Here is a 22,180-nt window from a genome sequence, read left to right as displayed (position 1 = left end):
TGATACTATTTTTTTTTTACTATGCCTTCATACTGTAATTAAAGTAATTAGTTATTTCAGTTACCCTACTTAAGCCCACCCATTGCGTGGGCGGTGCCTGGAGAGGAGGGGTCAGTTGGTTGCTGTGATAGGCTGTCTGCCATGAGGGCGGCTGAGGGTTTCGCCTCTTGGGAACGGTTCATTGGCTGGATCCTTTTGCACTACAAAATAACATCTCTACATCATAAGTGTTTTCACCGTTTGAAGATTGATGGTGCAGGCTCCTTGCTTTTTCTTGCTTTTCAAGGGCTTATGTTTATACTTGCATGTGTGTGTGCGTGGCTTACTTTTCAAAGTTCATTCCCAGTTCCTGTGGGACTGCATGTGTGTGTGCATGCGTGCGTGTGTTTGTGTGTGTGTGTACAGTTAAGCTGCATGTGCTCATCCTCCAGTCAAACACATGGATGACAGATGACCCAGTGGGAGACACCAGTCATCCTGCTTAACTGGAATTCTGTGCCCCCCACCCCTCACACACACACACGCACGCGCACACACGGAGAGAAAGAAAGAAACTGTGTACTCCTGTGTTCAACTCCAATACAGTGTCCTTTCCTGAAGTTTCAGCCTTGCACAAGATGATAATAACACAGTGTGTGCATGCGTGGCTTTGAGAATGAACTAACCTCAACCTGGCTTTGCGTATGCCTCTCTATTGCAGTAGGAAGAAAGAGGAGGTGGGAGCTCACTAGACCAGGGGAAACCTAAATCCTCATATAAAAAGGCCATGCACTCAGCCCAGGCTGAGGGGAGGAGGGAGAGAGCAGAGGGAGAAGGGACGAGAGAGGCAGACAGACATTGGGATAAGGAGAGAGCGAGAGGGGGGAAAAAAGTTGATTTCCTTTTTCAGCAGAGCCATACATCACAGGGCCTCCCAGCTGCAGTGTCACAAGCTGACAGAATGACATGTGTCATTTATCAAAGGGGCCAGGCAGGGGCCTTGGGAAACGCGCACCACAAAGCCTGAGAGAGTTCATTCCAACACTCAACCCTCCCTCTCTCCCTTGTTCCCTTCCTCCCTCATCTCTACACCCTCAGCCCACCCCCGCCGTTCACTCTCCTCATTTTCTCCCCCCTTCCCACCGACTACCTCAACCCTCCCTGTTCACTTTGACTGGTGCTAAAAAAAGGCCCTGTTATGGTTCCGTCCGCTCTGTATTCATTACAACTGGGCGTACCTGATTGACTACAGTGTGAGTCCACAATTATATAAGAAATTGCCTGTGAGTCCAAACCCAAAAACATTGAGGATAATTTAACTTTGGAAAACCAGTTTGGATTTTTCAGCAACAATTTGATAATTTACTCCCAATAACATACATCACTTTATTGTTGGAGTTAAATCAAGGAGTCGGCTTGAAGACATTTTTATTGGCTGCCTTCTGGTTACACTCTCCCTCTAACATTCTTCGCTTACATTGACATTCTGCATAGCTGCCACAAAAGAGTCGGAGATTTCTGCTTTCCTGCCTGGTCGAACCTCCGTTGGAGGTCTAAAGGGGTCTGAAAGCGAGAGTTACAATAGCAAGTTAGTTCTGTAAAGTTACGGCATGCTCTCTACAACTTTTTGAGTTAATGTCTCAGCACCGTGCATTTGCACTTTTTCGAACTTCCTCCCATCCATCACCGGCTCACCTTTCATCCGCACCCTTCATCCATCCACATTGTCATTCCTTGCCAGGGTAAACGTCATCGGAGCCAGTTCCAGAACCATTAAAGCATCTCACTTTAATGTTGGAATTTTGAGTTTTGGAATATAGGGCATTCCCCTTTCAAAACTGCTTTAGTTTCACAATGTTCTTGGAATATCGCTTGTGAATCACTCTCATGATACGATACTACAGTATATTAATCACGTTGATATCAGGACACTGGTCTCTAAAGAAGCTGTTATTTTCTTCTGCTGAAGCCATTTTCCTGTTGATTTAATTGTGTCCTTTGGATTGTTGTCTTGTTGCATCAGCTACAATTGTCAAAAAGATGCTGCAAAATGTCTTGGAATTCATTTCACCAATGATGAATGCAATTCAGTTCCACACCACTGGAAACTCCAGCAACAAGAATTAGCATTATTTTTTTAAATTTAATCTCACAATATCAAAACTGAACCAAATGTGTGTGTTAAGACATGTTTTGGATCTCATGAGATTACTCAAGTATAGCGTGAATATAAAAAGCCAAGTCAAATGGTATTTTTTGATCATATAAAAATGAGATCTTGGTGAATCATTTCAACACTGTCACCACCATTATTATGAACAATAAACTTTGCAACTCGATTGGGAAGAAATATTTCCAGAGAAGAAGTAAAAATAAACAGGAAATGTTGTTATTCAAGTTCGCACCGTCATAACTGGGGATGTGGCTTGGATCACATCTAAACTTCCACAGCATCTTATTGTTTTTAAGGTATCAATCAGAGAAGTGTAGAAAAATAATTTCAAAGGCATTAACTAAGTCACTAATTGGTAAAACAAAAACATCCACATGTGTTTAAATTTAAGTTGTACAGGTTTAGGCCGTATTTCTTTTAGATTTAAATTGAGTTTGGACTCATTTTTAAATCACAAAAACCTGCCATTTGAACAGTGGTGTGTAGACCTTTTACATCCCCTGTACTTGATGTTACTCCACTCTTCCGGGTTCTTCGTGCCACTTGGGTCAGAATTCACACATTTCTTACAGTAAATTTAGATCAAAATCATAAAACAACAAAACTACATAAGATTAGAATGCAACAGTAACTCTTCTATCGATTGATACTTGGCAGACAGTACAGAAAGCCTAGAGAGCTTCTGCAGAAATTCTGTGAGAGTCTTTGTTCAATAATTAAAAATCCAACTTTCGGCTGCATGAGGTGGTAAGAAAAGAAGAAAAGGAGCCAGTGAAGGGAAGCAAAACCCCAAAAGAAGAAAACAGAAGGGAGCCTTCCTGACAGTCTAAATGTTTCCTTTCTTTGTCTAAGAGGGTTAAAAGCCGTTATATGTCACTGTGGCCAATATTCAGTGGCGGTATCACAGAGTGGTGACCCTTCCTAGAGGTCATGAATAGTTCATCCCTTTCAACTCTCCCATCTCAGTCTACTAAATCCTTCCCGCCCCCTCCTCTGTACACACAGCCCAAGGTAGTGTGTCGTGTGGGAGTCCCAATGCTGAGTGTTTCAGTCGTACAATGGCCAAGAAAAGCTTTTGGTCCAGAGCAGAGGAAAGTCTTGCGTTTACTAGTGAAACGAGAGACTTAAAGTATTTGACATTGTATCACTGATGGTTGGTCAATCCACATGTGCGGATGTTCTTTTTACCAATTATTGACCAATCTAAACATTTTTGAGGGTCTCCTGACAAGTGATGGTTTTGGAGCTGCAAGGATTCCACCAAGGGCCAGCAATATGCAAAACTCAATGTACTGTACTGTGCTCAACTTATATGTACGTAGCTATTATGGGACCTTGCCATAACAATTATGGGAGCTAACAGTATTTGCAATTATATCAGCTTGCGCTTTTCTACGAAGATTTTTACTTTTGATTACTTCGGGAGTTTTTTTTGTATGTTGGTGGAGTGGTTTGGGTTTTGGAAGACACCGTTGTCCTTTATTTTCACGAGCCTTACTCTTGAAGGCAAATGTGAGCTGACAGATATCACTCAGTGGATCCCACATGACCTATAAAGACCCCAAAACCCAAAACAATGAGCACCCCTTTTCCCCCTGCTTCTCCTCTTCCTATTCCTCCCCACACCATCAGCATTCCTGAAGATGGATGTGTCTTTAAAGCAGAGATTGATTGTGGCTATCAGAGTTATGGCACCATATATCACAGCCGATGTGATTTCGACGAGCTGGATTGAACGAAAAAGGTGGGCCTCCTCAACCCATGGGTGGGTTCTAGTGGGACAGCATGGACACAGTTTAATAGCTTGGAGATGACAGCGTGCGCTTTGGTCTCCGTGCGTTTATGCACACGTACTCGCTTGTACGTCCATAAGTCGGCCTCGCTAGGCAGTTCTGGCATGTGTTTGCGTCTGGCTGCTTCTCATCTTCATCCTGGTGTGTGTGTGTGTGTTTGTGCGTGCGTGTGCGTGCGGCTGTCTGCATTGATCTCCAGTGATGTGATCTCCCTTCAGAGTCTGTTCTCATCGGACTCTGATTTACGGCTTCATTAGGATCCTTGCACTACTGCCCCTACTTTTGTCTCCCTTCTCTCGGCTGACTGACGCACGCACGCACGGACGCACTCACACGCACGCACACAAACCCACACGCACACTCGCACGCAGTTGTAGAAAAACCGGCTACTAAAGGGCATTTGTGCAGTTTGTTTCTGCTCTGTTCGTCATCTTTATGAGTAATCTCTTATTATTCAGAAAGGCTTAGCACCTCATTGCGACGCAAGTTAAAGCACTGTGGCAGTTTTGGAGGTGCTTGCCTACCCCCAGGCAGCCCCACTCGACTCAAAGGAGCCCTCATTGTGTGTGTCTTCTTTTATGGTGCTGTCTGAAAGAGAGGGATGCACTCCAGTCCGCATTCAAATGCACGTGGTAAAAGGAGCCAGCAGAACAGGACAAACACCACAGGTTGTAAATGCTCTGAAAAGGTGTGTGTGCGCTGTGTGGTGGCGCTTGCACGCAAATACGCTCGTGTTTTGCGAATGTAAATGTGCACTCGCGTGATTGTGTGTGCAGACTCCAGCAGGGGTATACTCAGTGGATAGCCAGCTACTTGATTCCCTTTGCCTCAATCTACCTGTTTTTATAGTTGCCTGGAATGACTTTCTTCCCACCTCCACTAAGAGATGAAGTTTTGCGTCTTCTATTTTGTCAAAGCTCCACCATTATCAGAAGTCAAGTCATGCAGAAATGTAAAAGAAGAAGAAGCAGGAGAAGAAGGTAATCACACTGTGCTGGTGCTTTTGTCGTCAGTCCGTGATGGAAATGGGTCTAAATATGAGATTAGAACCTGTCGCTGACTGATGCTATTAGGCAGATATGCCATAGACTTTACTATCTCCCATGAAGGATTAGTGCAAATTATACCGGGAGACAGGCCTGATTTCTCCTCTGCCTTTCTCAGTGTGGGCATTTGAGGCACTCTAAGTTGACAGCGTCTGTCTCTGCTTAGTTTTCCGAGACAGGTTGCGTGACAGCTGATGCCAAGCGAGGGCTTAAAAAGTGCGTATTTGTGGGTGTCTGTGTGTTTGGTCCGTGTGTGTGTGCCCGCGTGCAGGTTTGTGCACATATGTGTGGCTATTGGAGTTATTAAATGACGGCAAAGCGTGTTTGAATACCATCGGTGACATTTTTTCCTTTTTTTTTTCTTTCTGATGGAAAGTTCAGTTTGAGAACAGTGACAATCGGGGAAGGCTCATTTTAAGCTTGGTGGCTTCTTCTTTAATTCTACACACTTTTTCCTGGCTTTCTTTTTAATAATTAAAGTGTCTGTAAGACTGTCCATGTGATGCAACTTTTATGTAACTATGAATAAGAAAGAGAGCTGCTCAGGTGCTGGATTTCAACAGTAAATCCATTTGTGGGTATGCAGATTCAAAGGAAAATGTCGATAAAATCTTCATTTATATACAAACTCCCACTTAACTTTAGAAGAGTCTTTTATGACAGCGACTCCACGGCATCCATCCCGTTGAGTATAATCAACATTCTTCATCAATCTGAAGTGTTTGAACTATAATGTTGATATAACTGCTTACTTGTTCACCTCTTAGGAATGCTTGAAGAAACATGCAAATGCTTCCCATTTTAACCATGGCGTCTCCTCTGGCCTGCTGATTTAGTAGGAGGGTGACTCGCCCTTTAGTGCTAGTGGGAAAGCAGAGAGATGGATTTATAGGCCCAAGAGTTGTTGTTTTTAATTCTAATGTCTGCACTTTTGACAGCAGAACAAGCGCCGCCTTTACTGCCTTCAAGATACGTATATTCATGCTACAGTGGTTAGTTAGATATTTTACTTGCAATTAAAGCAAACTTAAATACAGAGCTGCAAAGTTGAAGGAAATTACTCTTTGGAAAGACATTTTTCCCTTGCTTGACCTTTTCAATGCCATCTATCCTTCCCTTCTTTTTTTGTCGGAAATGTGCTCTCACTAAATTGTCTTCTGTACTCCACCTGCATGCTTAGTTGGTGAGCTATGACACTAAGCAATGCAGAGTCAGCAGGACCGAAACAGGTCAGATGTAGAGGGGGCTCCGACTGAGACAACACTTGATTATGTACAGCCGCACAATCGCTTGAGATCCAATACAAGAGCTGTACGCAAAAAATCGTTTGAGATCATTTCAAAGAGAAGAATGCTGATTTTTGGTTCGTGCCCGCCATTCTCTCAGAGACGTATAAAATGATTATTTACGTTTCCACGGAAATTATCCGTTCGTGATCACTGGCCAATTGATCAAAGCACCATTATTATGAATACCAACTAAATAATATTAAAATATGAAAATGAATGTCAACTTGCTGACCTCAGTTGCACATTTATGTGTTCAGAGATTAAGATACTGAGCGTGCATTGCATTGGTCATTTCTTCTACAATATTGGGCACAACGGATGTTTGGTTTTTTTTATCCAACCAATTTAAAACAAAAAGATTCCTCTGCACTGGATGCTACAAATCAGTCTCTCCTTGAAGCGGTCTGAATGAACCAGTCCTACTTTCCCTCCGCCATGGGACTCAGTGCTCATTTATCTATTTATTTCCACATCGCTGTTCTTTTTTTCCCTTCATATAAAGACAGTCCATGTCCGAGCGTGTCATTGTGTGATGGATTGCATAGTCCTCTTTGCTCACGAAGAGAAAGAGGGATGGCGAAAGGGAGGAGAAGGCAGGAAAAGAGAGGAAGAATTCAGTAAGTGAGCAAGGAAGAAGAGTGGCGCGTGAGGTGTAGCAGTGAAGGACATGGCAGCTTAGCGCTGGCCAAAAAGACTGTGCTGAACACCTGCTCCTGTCTCTGTCACTCCTTCAACCTCCTCATTACCTGTCAATCTATCACAAGGCAGCCAGATCAAATGTCTGCAGAAGCCAGGACTCGTACAGGGAGGGTGGGGGGTGGGGGGTGGGGGGGTTAAGAAGAGGACATGACAAACAGTGACAAAGCAATGAGGCAAAGAGCGATAATGAAGTAAACAACACGTGCATTTTTTTTTATCAAAGTTTGTAACTTTAGAGTAACACTATTTACAAAAAAAAGGCATGATCTAGTTTAGAAAATATAAATACAGTTACATTAAAGCAAACTATCAAGTGTATCAAGTAAATACTTTTTTTTAAAAGTAGACCAATTACACAAATAAAAGAAAAATATTCTGTTTTTGTGATAATTTATTTTGTATCAATGCACCGTCTGCATTTTTGATTGGCGCCTGCTTATGAAAGAGCTGAATCGTCCGACTGAGCTTCAGTAGGAGGCGTGGCCTACAGTTTCAGATTACAGCGATAATGCCCTTAGAGCAGCGGCAGGTGGACCTTTTTTTTCCTCCCCATTTTGCTTAGTATTGATGTGTTTTCAGTAGTGGTCATGCATGGATTTATTTTGCGTGGCCCTTTGCTAGAGTGTTTGTTAAAACTGTATATGACGGAGTGCATTAGCACACCAAAGACAGAATGAATGTGTGCTTCAAAAAGCAAATGAATTTGAGCTATTCAAGATGCATTAGTGCACACACGACCAGTCTGGACCCACTCTTTCTGATCTCCCCCCCTGCCCGTTTGCTCTCCTCCCTCCCTCCTATGTCCTTGTGTTCCATTCTTTCCCCAGCTCTCCTACCTCTAGCTCCCTGTTAGTGTGTGAGCTGTGGTGATTTACGGTAATTATCCATCATTGGGTCATGTATCAGGCTGGCCGTTGCTAGGAGATGGAAGCAGCTGCTGCTGGCTGTTGTCTTGTCATGGATTGTGTGTGTGTGTGCGTGCGTGCGTGTGTGCGTGCGTGCGTACTTAGCAAATGTGTTTGTACTATGTACTGTTTGGCTTCTTGTCCGTGTGTGTAATCAGGTGATGCGGGATTTCAAAAGATGCAGGTGGTAGTCAGAAAGGAATGCATAGACAAAGATTATTGACTTTGGCGCTGATGGAGGTCAGAGGTTGAAAGGTGAAAGTGTGTATATATTGTGGGGCAGCTTAAAATACACGTGTGTCTGTCTTTGCATGTGCACTGCATATGTGAGAGTGATATCAATCAATCAACCAACTAATCAGTCAATCCTTTTAGCCATTCATTTTTTGAACTCCTTCTCATGAGGGTCACAGGCGTGCTGGAGCCTATCCCAGCTGACTTCGGTCATTAGGCACGGGGACACCCTGATCAGGGTTGCCAGCCAATCACAGGGCACACATAAACAAACCATTCACACTCACCTTCGGGAAATCTGGAGCGCTCAATTGGCCTACCGTGCATGTTTTTGGGATGTGGGTGGAAGCCGTAGTTCCTGGGGAATCTCCACGCAGGAAGGATGGAGCTGCAATCGAACCCACAACCTCCACACTGTGAGGCAGATGTGCTAACCAGCCGACCACAGAGAGAGAGAAAGACAGTGAGTCAGAAAGAGAGCGAGACAGAGTGTGTGTGTTGGGGGGGGGGTTAAAGCAGTGTGTATATCCCACTGGCAGTCATCACGCAGATGGGTGCTGGATCGGGTCCCCTGAGGGACCTATTGGCTTCCATTTGCTGCGGAAATCTGCCCATTGTGTTGAGGCTGTTTCAGATTTCATGACCTATACAAGGAAGTAGACATGAACTCAGGCATATTGGACACCAAAAGGTCACTGGCACACCTTCGTGAGCAAGGTAGTTTTGGGGTTGTGTTACTGTATTACCCTTATTTCCTGATTGAAGATAATAAGTTACTCTGTGAAATATCATAAATTATTCTATATTTGTCACAATTTATTCGATATGTGAAAGTCGTGGGTTTAAATCCGTGCTCTGGGTTTGTGTGTGGGGTTTGCATGTTCTCCCCCTTGTCTGCATGGGTTTTCTCCAGGTAACATTTCTGGTCGGTTAATTGAACACTACACATTGACGTAGTTGTGAATGGCTGTTTGTCTAATTGTGACCTGCGATTGGCTGCTGACCAGTTTAGGGTGTTCACTGCCTCAGGCCTCTTAATCAGTTGGGGTAGGCTGCAAGACCCTTGACCTTAGGCACAGATGGAAGATGGATGAATGGATTTGAAAGCTATCTGTATTAAAGCTACAAGTCGTATGAGCCACTGCAACTGTAAATACAACATCCACTCTTCCATACCGACCTAATTAGCATCAGTTAGCATTTGTCATTGTGTTTAGGGGGGGAGAGATTAGGAACACCTCTCAATTAATCTGCAATCAGTCTGTTTGTTAATTAGTTAACCTGTTCTAAGTGGCCTTCGGGGCTCTTGTGTAATTAGCTGAGCTGCTGGGAAGCAGGCCTGCATGTTGACATTGACCTGAGATGTGCCTTTGTGCACGCACACACGCACGCAAATCCATCCATTCATGCACCTCACACAAATACATTATACTACTAACGGTATTATCCGTAAGAGAGATGAATACACACATTTAAACATTCTCCCACCCTCTCCATGCAGATATACAGATTTGCGCTTAGGCATGCGCTCAGTGATAAGATTTCACTGGTTATTCTTCCTTTCACTTTGCCGAAAGCCTGCATTACTCAAAAGCTGTCTTGGAATAAGAAGGAGGACACACATATCATGCTCCTTTTACACATACAGTAGAGTAAATTCATTCTTTTCAAGGGCAACAACAAGCCCACCGAATCGAATATCTCCATTGGTCTGTCATAGTGTTTTTTTTTTTTTCCTTAGTTCACTTCAACGCCATTTGTTTACTCTGCTGCCTCCTGACATTGTCTGTGGTAATTAAAGAAGCACCCTTAAATTTATGGTTTAATTATACAAGCCTTGTTATGCAGAGACCAGGATGGGCTGATATGCTCAATAAAAATAAATAAATTCCTCCCGGGTTTATTGAACCTGCGTTTGCATAGAGACTGCAATCGTTTCAGACATTCAGGTGTGTGTTACTGCGTTTCTGTGTTTATGGGTATGCCGGTGTGTTTATTTATGTATTGCGCTTCTGTGGTTCTGTACATGGTGAGTGTGAGTGAGAATGAACATGTAAAAAAAAGCCAGATGAATTACTATGGATTGCTGCTGGTTCACAGTATTGATCCCCAGCATGTTAAACCCTCCCGTACTCCGTGAAGAACACTCAGTCAGTGTGGGCTGAAGAAAAAAAACAACAACTCTTGCACAACTGACATACAGCTGTTTAGTATATGCATTGCCAATATCTGAATGTGTTGTTAGGGTATGCTTGTTAAAAAAAAAAAAGACCCAATGTTTCGTGCAGCCATACCTGTGTGTGCGCGTGTGTTTGTGTGTGTATTTGTGTGTGTGTCTGTGTGTGTTTTAGTGGTTGAACCAATTAGTCAGCCTTTACTACTCCACGTTAAAAGCTTGAATTTAACTAATCAACGATCATGCGTTTTGGCATCTTGCTTTCTAATTGAGCAGGATTTTTGAGTTTTCCGTCTTCTGTCGGTCTTGTCCTATACAGCAACCAAATGTCTGGTTAAATAGACAATTCGATCTACAAACGTCAGCGTCATGAGTACAAAAAAAGATGGTTGTTAATGAGATTACAATAATACTTAGCCTCGCACACTTTGGTCATTTCAATCGCCGCTAGTTATGTCGTAGTATTTGTACAACAAATGTGTGTTCACAACAACTTTATTCATATCACATTCACAACTTACAAAAACATGTGTGTGGAAGTATTTGAGCAAAAATAAGACTAGTAGCACAGCCACATACAAACTATTTCAATGCTTAATTTTATTTTAACATGGCTGCAGACTGGATATCAATAACATTAGTCAATCAACTTTTATCACAAACTTAAAAAAAAAATCTTACCTCATTCAACTCCTAGCAATGCATGAATGTGTGTTGGTGTGCACGCGCCCTCTGTAATTGAGAGCCGCTTCTCTAAACCCATCTTTTAGTTGGGTATAAATAGTGCTTACTCTATAAATAAAACAGCAGTACCTTTCACACTTCTTTTCTCTCTCACACACACATAAACACACATGCTAACCAGGCTGACACGGATTCCACACTTGTATATACACACACACAATCATATGTACAAAGACAGAGCTACCGTTAATCCATAGCGCACTTTTTAGAGGTCAGGTGGAAGGGCGTCTGTGGGACATATTGATGTATTTACATGAGAGCGTGACCTCTACAAGCTTAGCACTGACTACCTGTCTAACCTCTGACCTCTTCTGCTTGACCTACAGTCATGTATTCCTGGCATTAAGCTCCAATGGATACATTTAGGCATGATGCGTTTATTCAAGGTGAGCAAGTAGCTGATGGAGGACTTTCCCATAGCACTATTATGGCAGCTGGGGAAGACATTGAAGCTGAGCCACCCAGGGAGATATTTTCATTTAAGCTTTTTTTGTTGCTTTCTGAAAGAGACTTTCACGCAGTTCTATTAGCAAACTGTTGTTACCGGTGCAAACTGTTGTTACCGCTGCTTGACTAAATATCTGCAAGTAATGCAGAATTTCTGCAGTCGTCCTGTTTGTACAGCGCTTATTCGCATTCACCCACCACTTTCTGCTTAGGTCCATTATGCAGCCCTATGTATCTGCAGAATAACATGTCCCATCTGCTACTATCTGCTGAGCTCAACTCAGGCTAGAGGTGTTTTGAAATGGGCTGGAGAGAGGGGTGAGAGATAAATTGGTACATCGAGTTGGAATGCTGCAGCAGTTATTTAAGGCCCTGTAGGTGCTGCCTAGACCATATGCTCCTATTATTCCACTTGGGGGGAGGCTCATGTGAGCATGTGAGCACGTCTGGGGGAGCGGAAGAGCTTGATGGTATTAAACAAGAAAGGAGGGGGGTGTTGAGAGTCAAAGGGGAAATGTACCAGAGGTGTTACTTGAAGGTGAGCCCCCCTATGGCACACTGGAGGCACGGGATACACGGAGAAGCCTACAATCAGATGAGAACGAATGAGTAAATGATCGCCTTCATCCTCAATATCCGGCTCTTTCGCTGTCATCTTTGCATAATTCAACCCATCAGATGTTCAGGTGAACTTTTAGCTTGAAAACTGCTCTGAGGTTGGTGCAGCTACGTATATCATATCCATATCACCAGTGCACGTCATTGATTCTTTTCACTATACAATTTTTGTATCGTATGCATAGCAGTAAACAACATTTTGGAAAACTCTGGAAATTCTGTCAAGTATTTACAATTCTGCATTCTAACATTTTGTATAATATTGTGCTTTTTTCATTATTTTAAATAAAACCAAAATCTTATGCACACCACAAACAAAAATAATAATGATTGATAATCATGTTTGACTCAATTTACTAATCCTTCTGGTATACAAATGACAAGTGGGTGCACTCGTGATATGTACCTTCTGCCAAAGAAAGAGTTTTTCCTGTCAACTACATGTCACTGGCATAGATAAGTGAACAAAGCTACAGAATTTGGGGTACAAAAAGAGGAGGTTTTCGACCAGATTATATGAAATTGAATACACCTGATCATGACACCCAAACAGTGGTTGGGAATCACACAAAAGTTTAGGTTCGGGCTTTGTTATGTTCTGCATAACCCGGTCCCCTTGTCTTTCTGTCCTCTGCCGGTTCTTTGCAATCGCCTGTCAAAATTAGTCCCGTGTTCCTCAAGCAGGCCATGGCTCTCATGTTAGCCGCTTCACGGGAAGCACATCCCAACATTCCCTCTGACACGCCGGCAGCAGCATTACCATAATTGGCTTTTCTACATGACGGGACAGAGGAAATAATAATGTCATTTTATTTACAGCCCTCATGTCCAGGTCCGAGAGCAATCACCCCTCCCCTCCAACCCTCCCCGCCGCTGCACTCTCCCTTCTACCATACAAAACTCCTCCTCTTTTTCTCTTTTTTTATATCTCACCCCATCTCCCCCTACTCTCTCCGCGCTGTGTGCGTCTCATTCTGCCACAGCGTGTAGGTCAAGCGATGGCATTTTGATCAGCTCCTGTCCAAAGCCATCAGTGTTGAGAGGCACGTAATGGAGAGCAGGGTGACAAACAGAATCTGGGGAAGGAATAAGACTGCCAGTTTCCTATTAGGGGCCACCCTAAACGGCCCTGGCCTGCACCCCCGCCCCCCCCCATGCCGCCACACAACAAACCACCTCCGCCAGCCTTGTTCTCCGCAAACCCACTCTTGCACTGCCTAAATCACATGAGTGAAGGGGCCTGTGATTGGACATTAGTGCTGCAAATGACTGCTGTGATTGCCCCCTCTTCCCAAACGCACATCAAATAAATAAAGAAATGTGTGCAAATAAATAGAAGAAGGGGTGTTGGAGAAAAGGGGCCAGTGAAGAGAAGCTGACTGGTTTCATCTCTTTCTTTTCACTCTTGTTTCACTCTTTCTGCCTTTCTTATCTGGTTTGTTTGGCTTTGACAGCGGCCAAATGGTGAAGCTCTGCGAGCCTGACAGAGAGTGTTATTGATTTAACAACCAAGCCGACTCGCTGCAAAGAAGAGAAAAAGCAGAGGGGAAAAGAAACAGATGGGTGGGAAAGAGATAGAAAAGTTTTGAAAAGGAGTGATGTGTTGCCGCTCCACTCCTTGCCAAATTGCAGACGTGTACTCTGCTTGCATTCAATCTGGTATCGTTTACAGAAATCAAGTTATAAAAAAAGTCACTGTGTTTGGGGAAAAATGTTTTAAAGATGATCTCTTCTTTGGTCAACCATGTTGTCACAATGAAGCCCAATTTTGTATTGACACGAGATGAAGGGCGTTCACTGCCAAAAAGAATCAACTGTGTGTCTCTGTCCTCTCTGTGCGGCTGGACCGCATCTCCTCTGGTCTGCTCTGCTCTTTAAGAAATAAGAATAACTTTTTTTTTTTTACATAGCAGAGCACATACTTCAAGGGCACATTTAATTTTGATATATCATATTGTAACATAGAAGGGAAGAATTTTCTTCCATTTTAGTTCGAATAACAATTTATGAGGTAGTTGAGGAAACTCACACTTTGTTCTTGTAGCCTCTTACTCATGTTTAACCTTTTGTCCAATATTTTGTAGTGTGAGATGGGAGAACCTATTTAAAGCTTGTCAATCGATTTTTTTTCAAGGGGGCCCCTTTATAATATCTAAAGGTACTACTCAACCTTTCTTAAAATCTACCATCTTTGATATTGCACTTTTACACTTATTAGCCGCGTACTACCCACTGTAGATGAGTGATACACTGAGATGCTAATACATTGCCGTTGTTGCGAGAGTGGCTGGTGGCGGGGCTTGACGGCGGCAGTTTGTGACAGTGAGTCGTGGCACTCTCCTGGCCACGCTGCCGCCTGTCTCCTTGAATGCGGCGCGTTCCCAAGCAAAAGTGACAAGCGCTTTGGTGCCCGTGCAGATGGCCCTGCTCACAGCTATCACCCTCTCTGCAACCTAAACCGCAAGGGATGCCAGCCCTAGCCCACCCGTAGCCCGCCCTTTCCTACTGCTGTGACATCACGCATGTGCGTCCAGGACACAAACTCACGGTGATGGTGTTGCGGGCAAAGGAAGGAGGTTAATATGATCTCATGTTACATTCACACATCTTCGAGTAGCCGTGATTGATGTGTACATGTTTGATGTGTAGCTCTTAATATTTTTACCTCCTCATTGCCAATTCGGATTTCAGCATCCTGCCAGATGAGCATTTCAAAGGCGTGGCAGAGATCATTTATTTCAGGCTAACTTTAACTGTGTTTCATCACTAATGTACATTTATGGTTTGCAAAACAATCTGGATACTGCCTATGATTTTTACAGATGTCTCTCTCTGCCACCCTTTTGTCTCTGTGCTTTTGATAGCTCCCTCTTTGTTGTTTCCATGACAACATGGCAGGACAGAAATTGATTGACAGGGATCGTCAAAGGGTTCCCTGGCGACCTGCTCATCGCTCGAAGCCCCTCCTTACTGCAGTCTGTGTTTTGTCACTCATCCACATATTTTTCTCTTTCCTACAATGTGATTTCTATATCTCCAACTATTGGGGTTTTAGCTATTTTTGGACTGCAGCTGTCGTGAGTGACTCAGCTAGGTTATTCCTACTGTACAATGGGGCTGGTGATGAATGGCTAGCCATTCTGCAGGATGCATTGTATATTAAATGGCTGATAAGCATTGACATCCTTATGCTCTGGAAGCAGGTTGGCGCGGGAAGTCACCCTAACCGGAGACACTCTGCAGATGTGTTGTAGAGAGTACATCACATAATGCTAATCTGCTGTGTTAGGGATTTTCAGGAGTTTTAGGAACTGTCTCGGTCTCAGTCTGTCAGTGGGATTGAAGCGCAGCCAGGTTCTCCTGTAGTGCTCTCATTTCACTGAAATCCTGTCAGGCATTGGGGTGGGGAGAGGGGGGGGGGGTAAATTGCTCATTTGGAGAAGGGTGTATCAGCAGCACACAGCACACTCTCGATTTATAGACAATATAATGGTTAGACGGAGTCGCGTTTGCACTGTAAGAGCAGCTAAGTGTGCGCTGCATTGTGAAGGTGAGCGTGCGGGCTAACGTGCATTCCCAAACCGATGCGCTCAAATGCACATCATCACATAGTCACAGTGCACGGTGCAGCTGCTCACTTCCCCCACCTCATCCACCCATCTCCTCTCAGGCAGCAGTAAATGGTGCCAGTGTATATATATCAGGTATTATGTCCACTTAGATTATGATATGACAGGTTAGCGTGCCGTTTGAAGCTGACAGCACATCTGTTTCATCAGGAAATATTGATACTGGCATCTAGGACACACATCTCACCATGCAGGAAGGAGATAAAGGAAGAAGCTAGGGGGCTGTCTTTCCTGTCACCCTGCCTCTCTCACTCTCTCTATTTTTTTCCTCACCTTTCTACTTACTCCCCCCCTTCTCGCCGAGAAAACCCAACATCTCATCCTTACTTGTTCTTCATTCCCCGTGTCTACTTTTCATTCACGTTGTTCTCTAACCACCTAATGTCTTTCTTGCGTATGCTTGCTTGGAGTGTGTTCTCTACCCAGTGTGTATGCGGATGTGCGTACGGACACACACACAAACACACACACTTACACACACTTGCCCATGCCCTCGAGCTTCGATATTTGTTCATTTTTACAATGCATTTTCTATCTACCCCGTACTCGTCTTCTTAACAATCACGAGCAGTTTGATTCCAAATAACAATGTTTTGTCAGTTTCTGTGCTTATTATCTCAAATGGGAGTGACCTTTAGCTTGGGTGACTTGGTTAGGAAAAGCTGCAATCCCTTCCAATTAGTGTTTTTTTTTCCCCCTCACCAGATCAGTTGCATAATCTTAACATTTGAGGAGTTGAACTTCAAGCACGGGATGATTGAGAGGCAATAAAGCTTAGAGAATAGAAAAACAAAGAGTAAAAAAGGGAGTTGGACATTCAAGCATGCAGCTGACTAACAAGGCCAAACAGCCAGTCATTTCCCGGGAAACATGAGGCATGTGTGAAGGAATAGGGAGTTGGGTAGGAAAAGGACAACTGTCAGAAGCGCAGTGATTTATATTTCCCTCGGAGGCTTATTCCACCACACGCTTTCACAACCACATGTGTGTGAAATATAAAGTCACGCATGCATATATATATATAGACACAGATGTACAATTCCAGAATAGAAAGGCTCCATTTTTCATTGTTAGATTTGTGTCATTTTATTTTCACTGTTAGTGTTAATGGACTGTCAATGGTTTATATATATCAATTATATAATTGATTCATATAATTAATTTTCTCCCATTTTTGTCTTCTGTCGGTGCTACAGCGTACATGCCCGAAGATGAACTTAAGGCGCCCACTCAAGAGGAGGAAGAGCACCTCCAAGATGACGGCCTCTCATTAGACGGCCAGGACACTGAATTTTTGTGCAACGAGGAAGAGGAAGATGTGGAAGGAGGCCAACCACCTAGTTATAGAGACTCTCCCCTCAGCAATGGCACCAACCCTGATGCTGGCTATGGGTCCCCGCTTAGTGACGCCAGTGACAGACTAACAGATTTCAAAAGTACCTCCTCTCGGGATGGTCACGAGAAAGAAGGTACAACCTTGCCCTTCTCGCCCAGCAATGGCCTATCTTTCCAAGATAGTTTGGCTCAGATGAAAGCCGTCTATGCAAACCTCATTTCAGATGCCTCTTGGTCCAGCATTACAATGGATTTAATGAAATCCAAGTCTGCTGCAGCTGGCAGTATAAACAGCACCCTCAACAATTCAGAAGCTGCCTCTTCTGCCCCGGTTTCTACAGCAACAACAACAACGACCACAAACAAGAGCAATGGGGTCAACATAGTCACCAGTGCTCACAACGGCAGGGGGTCCAGCACCACTGTTAGCCACACAAGCACCACAACCGTTCACACGAATGGCACAGCGGCTAGCTCGGTTAGCACCCACAATGCAACCAGCAGCAGCGGGAGCAGCAGTGGCGGGACTAATAATGGCAGTGGTGTGGCCTATGACTGGCACCAAGCAGCACTTGCCAAGACTCTTCAGCAGACCCCCTACCATCTTTTACCCGAACCTAGCCTTTTCAGCACAGTGCAGCTATACCGTCAAAACAATAAGCTGTATGGCTCTGTCTTCACTGGTGCAAGCAAATTCCGCTGTAAAGATTGCAGCGCGGCCTATGACACCCTGGTTGGTTTGACAGTCCACATGAATGAGACTGGCCACTATCGAGATGACAACAAGGACAAAGAGGAGGATCAGGGAAAGCGCTGGTCCAAACCCCGCAAACGCTCCCTGATGGAAATGGAAGGCAAAGAGGATGCTCAGAAGGTACTGAAATGCATGTACTGTGGCCACTCCTTTGAATCTCTGCAGGACCTCAGCGTTCATATGATCAAGACCAAGCATTACCAAAAAGTGCCTCTCAAAGAACCAGTGCCAGCCTTGGCAACTAAACTGGTTCCCGCCTCCACTAAAAAACGAGCAATGCACGATACGATAATTTCCCCTTGCTCTCCAGAGTCTGTCCATGCCGGTAGTGGGGGAGGAGGTTTATCACTTGGTGACATTAGCAAAGATGCAAAATCAGTAGCCAATCCTTATGTAACAGCAAACAACCGATATGGCTACCAGAATGGGGCCAGCTATACGTGGCAGTTCGAAGCACGAAAAGCTCAGATCCTGAAATGCATGGAGTGTGGTAGCTCGCATGATACACTGCAACAGCTTACTGCTCACATGATGGTCACAGGTCACTTTTTGAAGGTCACAAATTCTGCATCCAAGAAAGGCAAACAGCTGGTGTTTGATCCTGTGGTTGAAGAGAAGATTCAGTCCATCCCACTGCCGCCTACTACCACCAGACTCCCTGTACCTGGTAGTATTAAGTCTCAGCCGGTTTCCCCTGCCCTCTCCTCGGGCTCAGAGGAAAAGAAGGAAGTGAGTGAGGACGAGAAATTTGAAAGTGGGGAGCCAGTTGAGAAGAAAATCAAGGAGGAGAGAGATGACTCGGGTGAGAAAGTTGAGACTGACACCACATCATATAAATATCTTAGAGAAGAAGATCTGGAGGAAACTCCGAAAGAAGGTCTAGATATTCTTAAATCCCTTGAAAACACGGTGTCAAGCGCTATTAGCAAAGCCCAGACAGGCACTCCCACTTGGGGTGGATATCCGAGCATTCATGCAGCTTATCAGTTGCAAGGTGCCATGAAGAGCTCGACTACTGTTCTGCCCCCCACCATCCAGAGTGTCCAGATGCAGCCAATTTTTAACAGTGGGCTTCGAGGGCTCGCCAGTGACGCCAATTCAGTCATCCACTCGCCACGGAGCCCTACTTCTCCTACTCTACTCAGGAGCAACGTCACTGCCATGGAGGAGCTGGTGGAGAAAGTGACAGGGAAAGCTGCTGCTGTAAAGAAAGAAAAGGAAGAGAAGATGGTCAGCGCGGAGCGAGCTCGACCTCCTTCGTTGGTTAAGTCCCCCTCTCCCGCACTGAGGGAGCAGAGAGAGCAACTGGCCTCTCCAAATGACCTAGTTGCAGGTAAAGCATCTGGTGTGAGAAGTACCAGCCCGGGCAGTGCAGAATCCGAGCTTATCTGCAAGAAGGAGCCTAAAGAAAGCCTTGTGGATGTCTACAACAACTCAAAGAACGGCCTCGAGGCATGCCGGTCGCCGGTCACTAACGGCAACAGTCTCGGCATCATTACCGATCACTCACCAGAAAGTCCTTTTGTCAATCCTCTCAGTGCACTCCAGTCAATCATGAACACACACCTGGGTAAGGCCTCCAAAGGAGTAAGCCCAGCAGCAGACCCACTGTCCATGCTTTACAAAATCAGTAACAGCATGATGGATAAAAAGCCAGCCTTCAACCCAACACCTCAGGGCAAAACCGCTGAGCCCATCAACCACTTTGCTTTGTATGAAAACAACGACCAACCCATAGACCTGAGTAGAAGCAAGTCTAGCACTAACAGTAACAGTAATACTAACAATAACAACAGCAGTGGTGCGCTCAACAATGTTGTAAATGGTAACAAACCTATTATTAGCATGCCGGAAACAGTTTCCTCTCCTTTGAGAGAGAACGCTCTAATGGACATCTCTGATATGGTAAAGAACCTCACCGGGAGACTGACTCCCAAATCGTCAACACCCTCCTCCATCTCAGAGAAATCAGATGCCGACGGCAGTGCATTTGAGGATGCTCTGGACGATCTCTCCCCAGTGCAGAAGAGAAAAGGGAGGCAGTCCAACTGGAATCCCCAGCACCTCCTTATCCTACAGGCACAGTTTGCCTCCAGCTTGCGGGAGACCCCAGAAGGCCGCTACGCTATGACTGACTTGGGCCCTCAGGAAAGGGTCCACATCTGTAAGTTCACAGGCCTCTCGATGACGACCATATCCCACTGGCTAGCCAATGTCAAGTACCAGCTGAGACGGACCGGTGGCACCAAGTTTCTCAAAAACATGGACTCTTGCCAGCCGGTGTTCCTCTGTGGTGACTGCGCTTCCCAGTTCAGAACTCCCTCCTCCTATATCAGCCACCTGGAGTCTCACTTGGGATTCAGCTTGAAGGACCTGTCCAAACTGTCAACTGAACACCTACGGGAGCAGCAGGCTGCCTCGAAGGTGATCACGGACAAAATGACATTCGGCAGTTCCCTGTCAGCCCTGACTACGCCAGAGGACGACACTGGCTCCGTGTACCAGTGCAGACTTTGTAATCGGACATTCGTCAGCAAACACGCAGTCAAGTTGCACCTCAGTAAAACCCACGGCAAGTCTCCCGAGGACCACCTGGTGTTTGTTACAGCTTTGGATAAACTAGAGAAACTAGACAAAATGGAGTCAGTTTGAAAAGGGTGTCAATGACAAGAGACATTGACGGCTATAGAACTGACCAGAATTTCATTGCACTAAAACAACATTGTTCACAGTTAACTGCACTGGGCCGAAATGAGCCAACAGAAAAAAAAAAGAAAAAAAAAGTCTTATTTTCTGTTGTAATGATTGCCTGACTGGACCATGTTGATTTGTTTTTGTTTTGCCAAACTTTACTTTTTTTTAACACTTATTTCATAAGATATTTATATGCTGTTTGTCTGATCTGTGCATGTACTTTAGTGAATCAAGGTTAAACAAAATGATTTTAATATTCTTATGGCAAAAATACAACTACTGTGTCAATGGTGAAAAGTAAAAATCCATTGGAAGAATGGAAATCTGTACTATACTTGACATGAAGATGAAAATTAATTGTATACACCAAAAATAATTAAGGACACCCCGAAAGACTGAAGTAGCACCTTAGACGTTTGAATTTTGCGTTTGTAAAAAAAAGAAAAGTAATTATGGTTTCCTGTTATTGAAATGTTTTGAAGATGGCCTGCTTTATTGTATTAAAAAAGATTATATGAACACTTGGAACAACTGAAATGCTTCTTCCAGTGAGTCAAGGGTCGCCATTTTATGCAAGTTTGCTAAAATAACAAAAAAAAAGTCCTTATTGTGAAGTATCACCAATTGTTAAATTTACTTACTATGTTTGTTTTTGTTTTGTTGTTTTGATTTTTTTTTCCAATTTGCCTCTTTTTACCGGTGTTGCTTTCAGCTGTAAAGAAAACAGTTGTAAATGGTTACCAGTGAAATGTCAGTACTCCCATAAGACATCATTTGAAATGACCCTGGAGTCTTTGTATCTTACAGTGTGTGCATTCTCTAACTTTTATATTGTCATTTTATACTAAAATGATAAAAAAAATTAAAAAAAAGCAAAAAATGAATTGTGTATATAGATATATGCTGTAGAGTTACAAAGTGTCTTTTTTTTAAAATACAAATTCAGCTTCTTTGGCTTGGTTTACAGAAATGATTTGAATTCTACTTGCATCCGATTTGATGCATGAAATAATGTGGAAAATAAATAAGCGATGCACAATGACTATACATTTCAATGTTTTATCAACAATATTGTAAAAACAACAAAGAAATGTTTTTAGCACCGGTTAGATTGTTTCTTTTCTTTCTCAATTGTAAAATAAACCCCAAAGCAGTTGTTAACAGTCATACATTTGTGGTTGTGTATTCATTCGTAATAATGGTGCATCAAATGTATATTAAAATGCTCTGTAGCATCCTTTTTGCTGCACATTAAAGCGATCACAGCAAAATCCATTCCCAGCCCAGTGTAATACATTTTTTCACCCCATTTTGAACAATTCTTCACAAATTCTCTTTTCAACATTTAAGAGAAAAATAACTGATGGCAAAGCCACATCATACCACCACCGACTATAGTAATGATGAAGATGACAAGAATGATATGCTAGTAAGAGTGCCGATTGTGCTGCAGAAACTCATGCTTGGCTTGTGACTGGCCTTCGGGAGGCCCTGCTCTGAAGACCCACTGTTACATTTATTAATGACAGCAGTGTATTTTAGCCTGTGATCTGATCAGATGGGTGTCTTTTTATCTCTTTAGCTTGACATTATCAACATCTTGACTGGTGACGCGAACCCCCCCCCAAAAAAATCTATTTTATAACATACACAGTTTTTGTTTGT

The 22,180-nt window shown here is 43.7% G+C and overlaps 1 protein-coding gene across 3 annotated transcripts in view; it reads left to right on the top strand.

Annotated features, from left to right (window-relative positions):
* Positions 1 to 21,682, top strand: part of tshz1 (teashirt zinc finger homeobox 1) — a 31,741-nt gene extending 10,059 nt beyond the window's left edge. For 2 of the 3 annotated variants that reach the window (XM_061289884.1, XM_061289883.1), the window contains exon 3: positions 16,929 to 21,682. In XM_061289884.1, the coding sequence (XP_061145868.1) occupies positions 16,929 to 20,473 (3,545 nt within the window). In that variant the 3' untranslated portion in view covers positions 20,474 to 21,682. Of the gene's footprint in view, positions 1 to 4,653; positions 4,926 to 16,928 lie in introns of those variants that run through there. The other variant, XM_061289882.1, reaches the window with a different exon arrangement.
* The last annotated feature ends 498 nt before the right edge of the window (positions 21,683 to 22,180 follow it).

This window comes from Syngnathus typhle, linkage group LG10 (assembly GCF_033458585.1).
Source record: "Syngnathus typhle isolate RoL2023-S1 ecotype Sweden linkage group LG10, RoL_Styp_1.0, whole genome shotgun sequence".
Classification (NCBI taxonomy): domain Eukaryota; kingdom Metazoa; phylum Chordata; class Actinopteri; order Syngnathiformes; family Syngnathidae; genus Syngnathus; species Syngnathus typhle.
The sequence above is the reverse complement of the archived record's forward strand: the minus strand, read 5'-3'. Positions and strand labels throughout refer to the sequence as shown.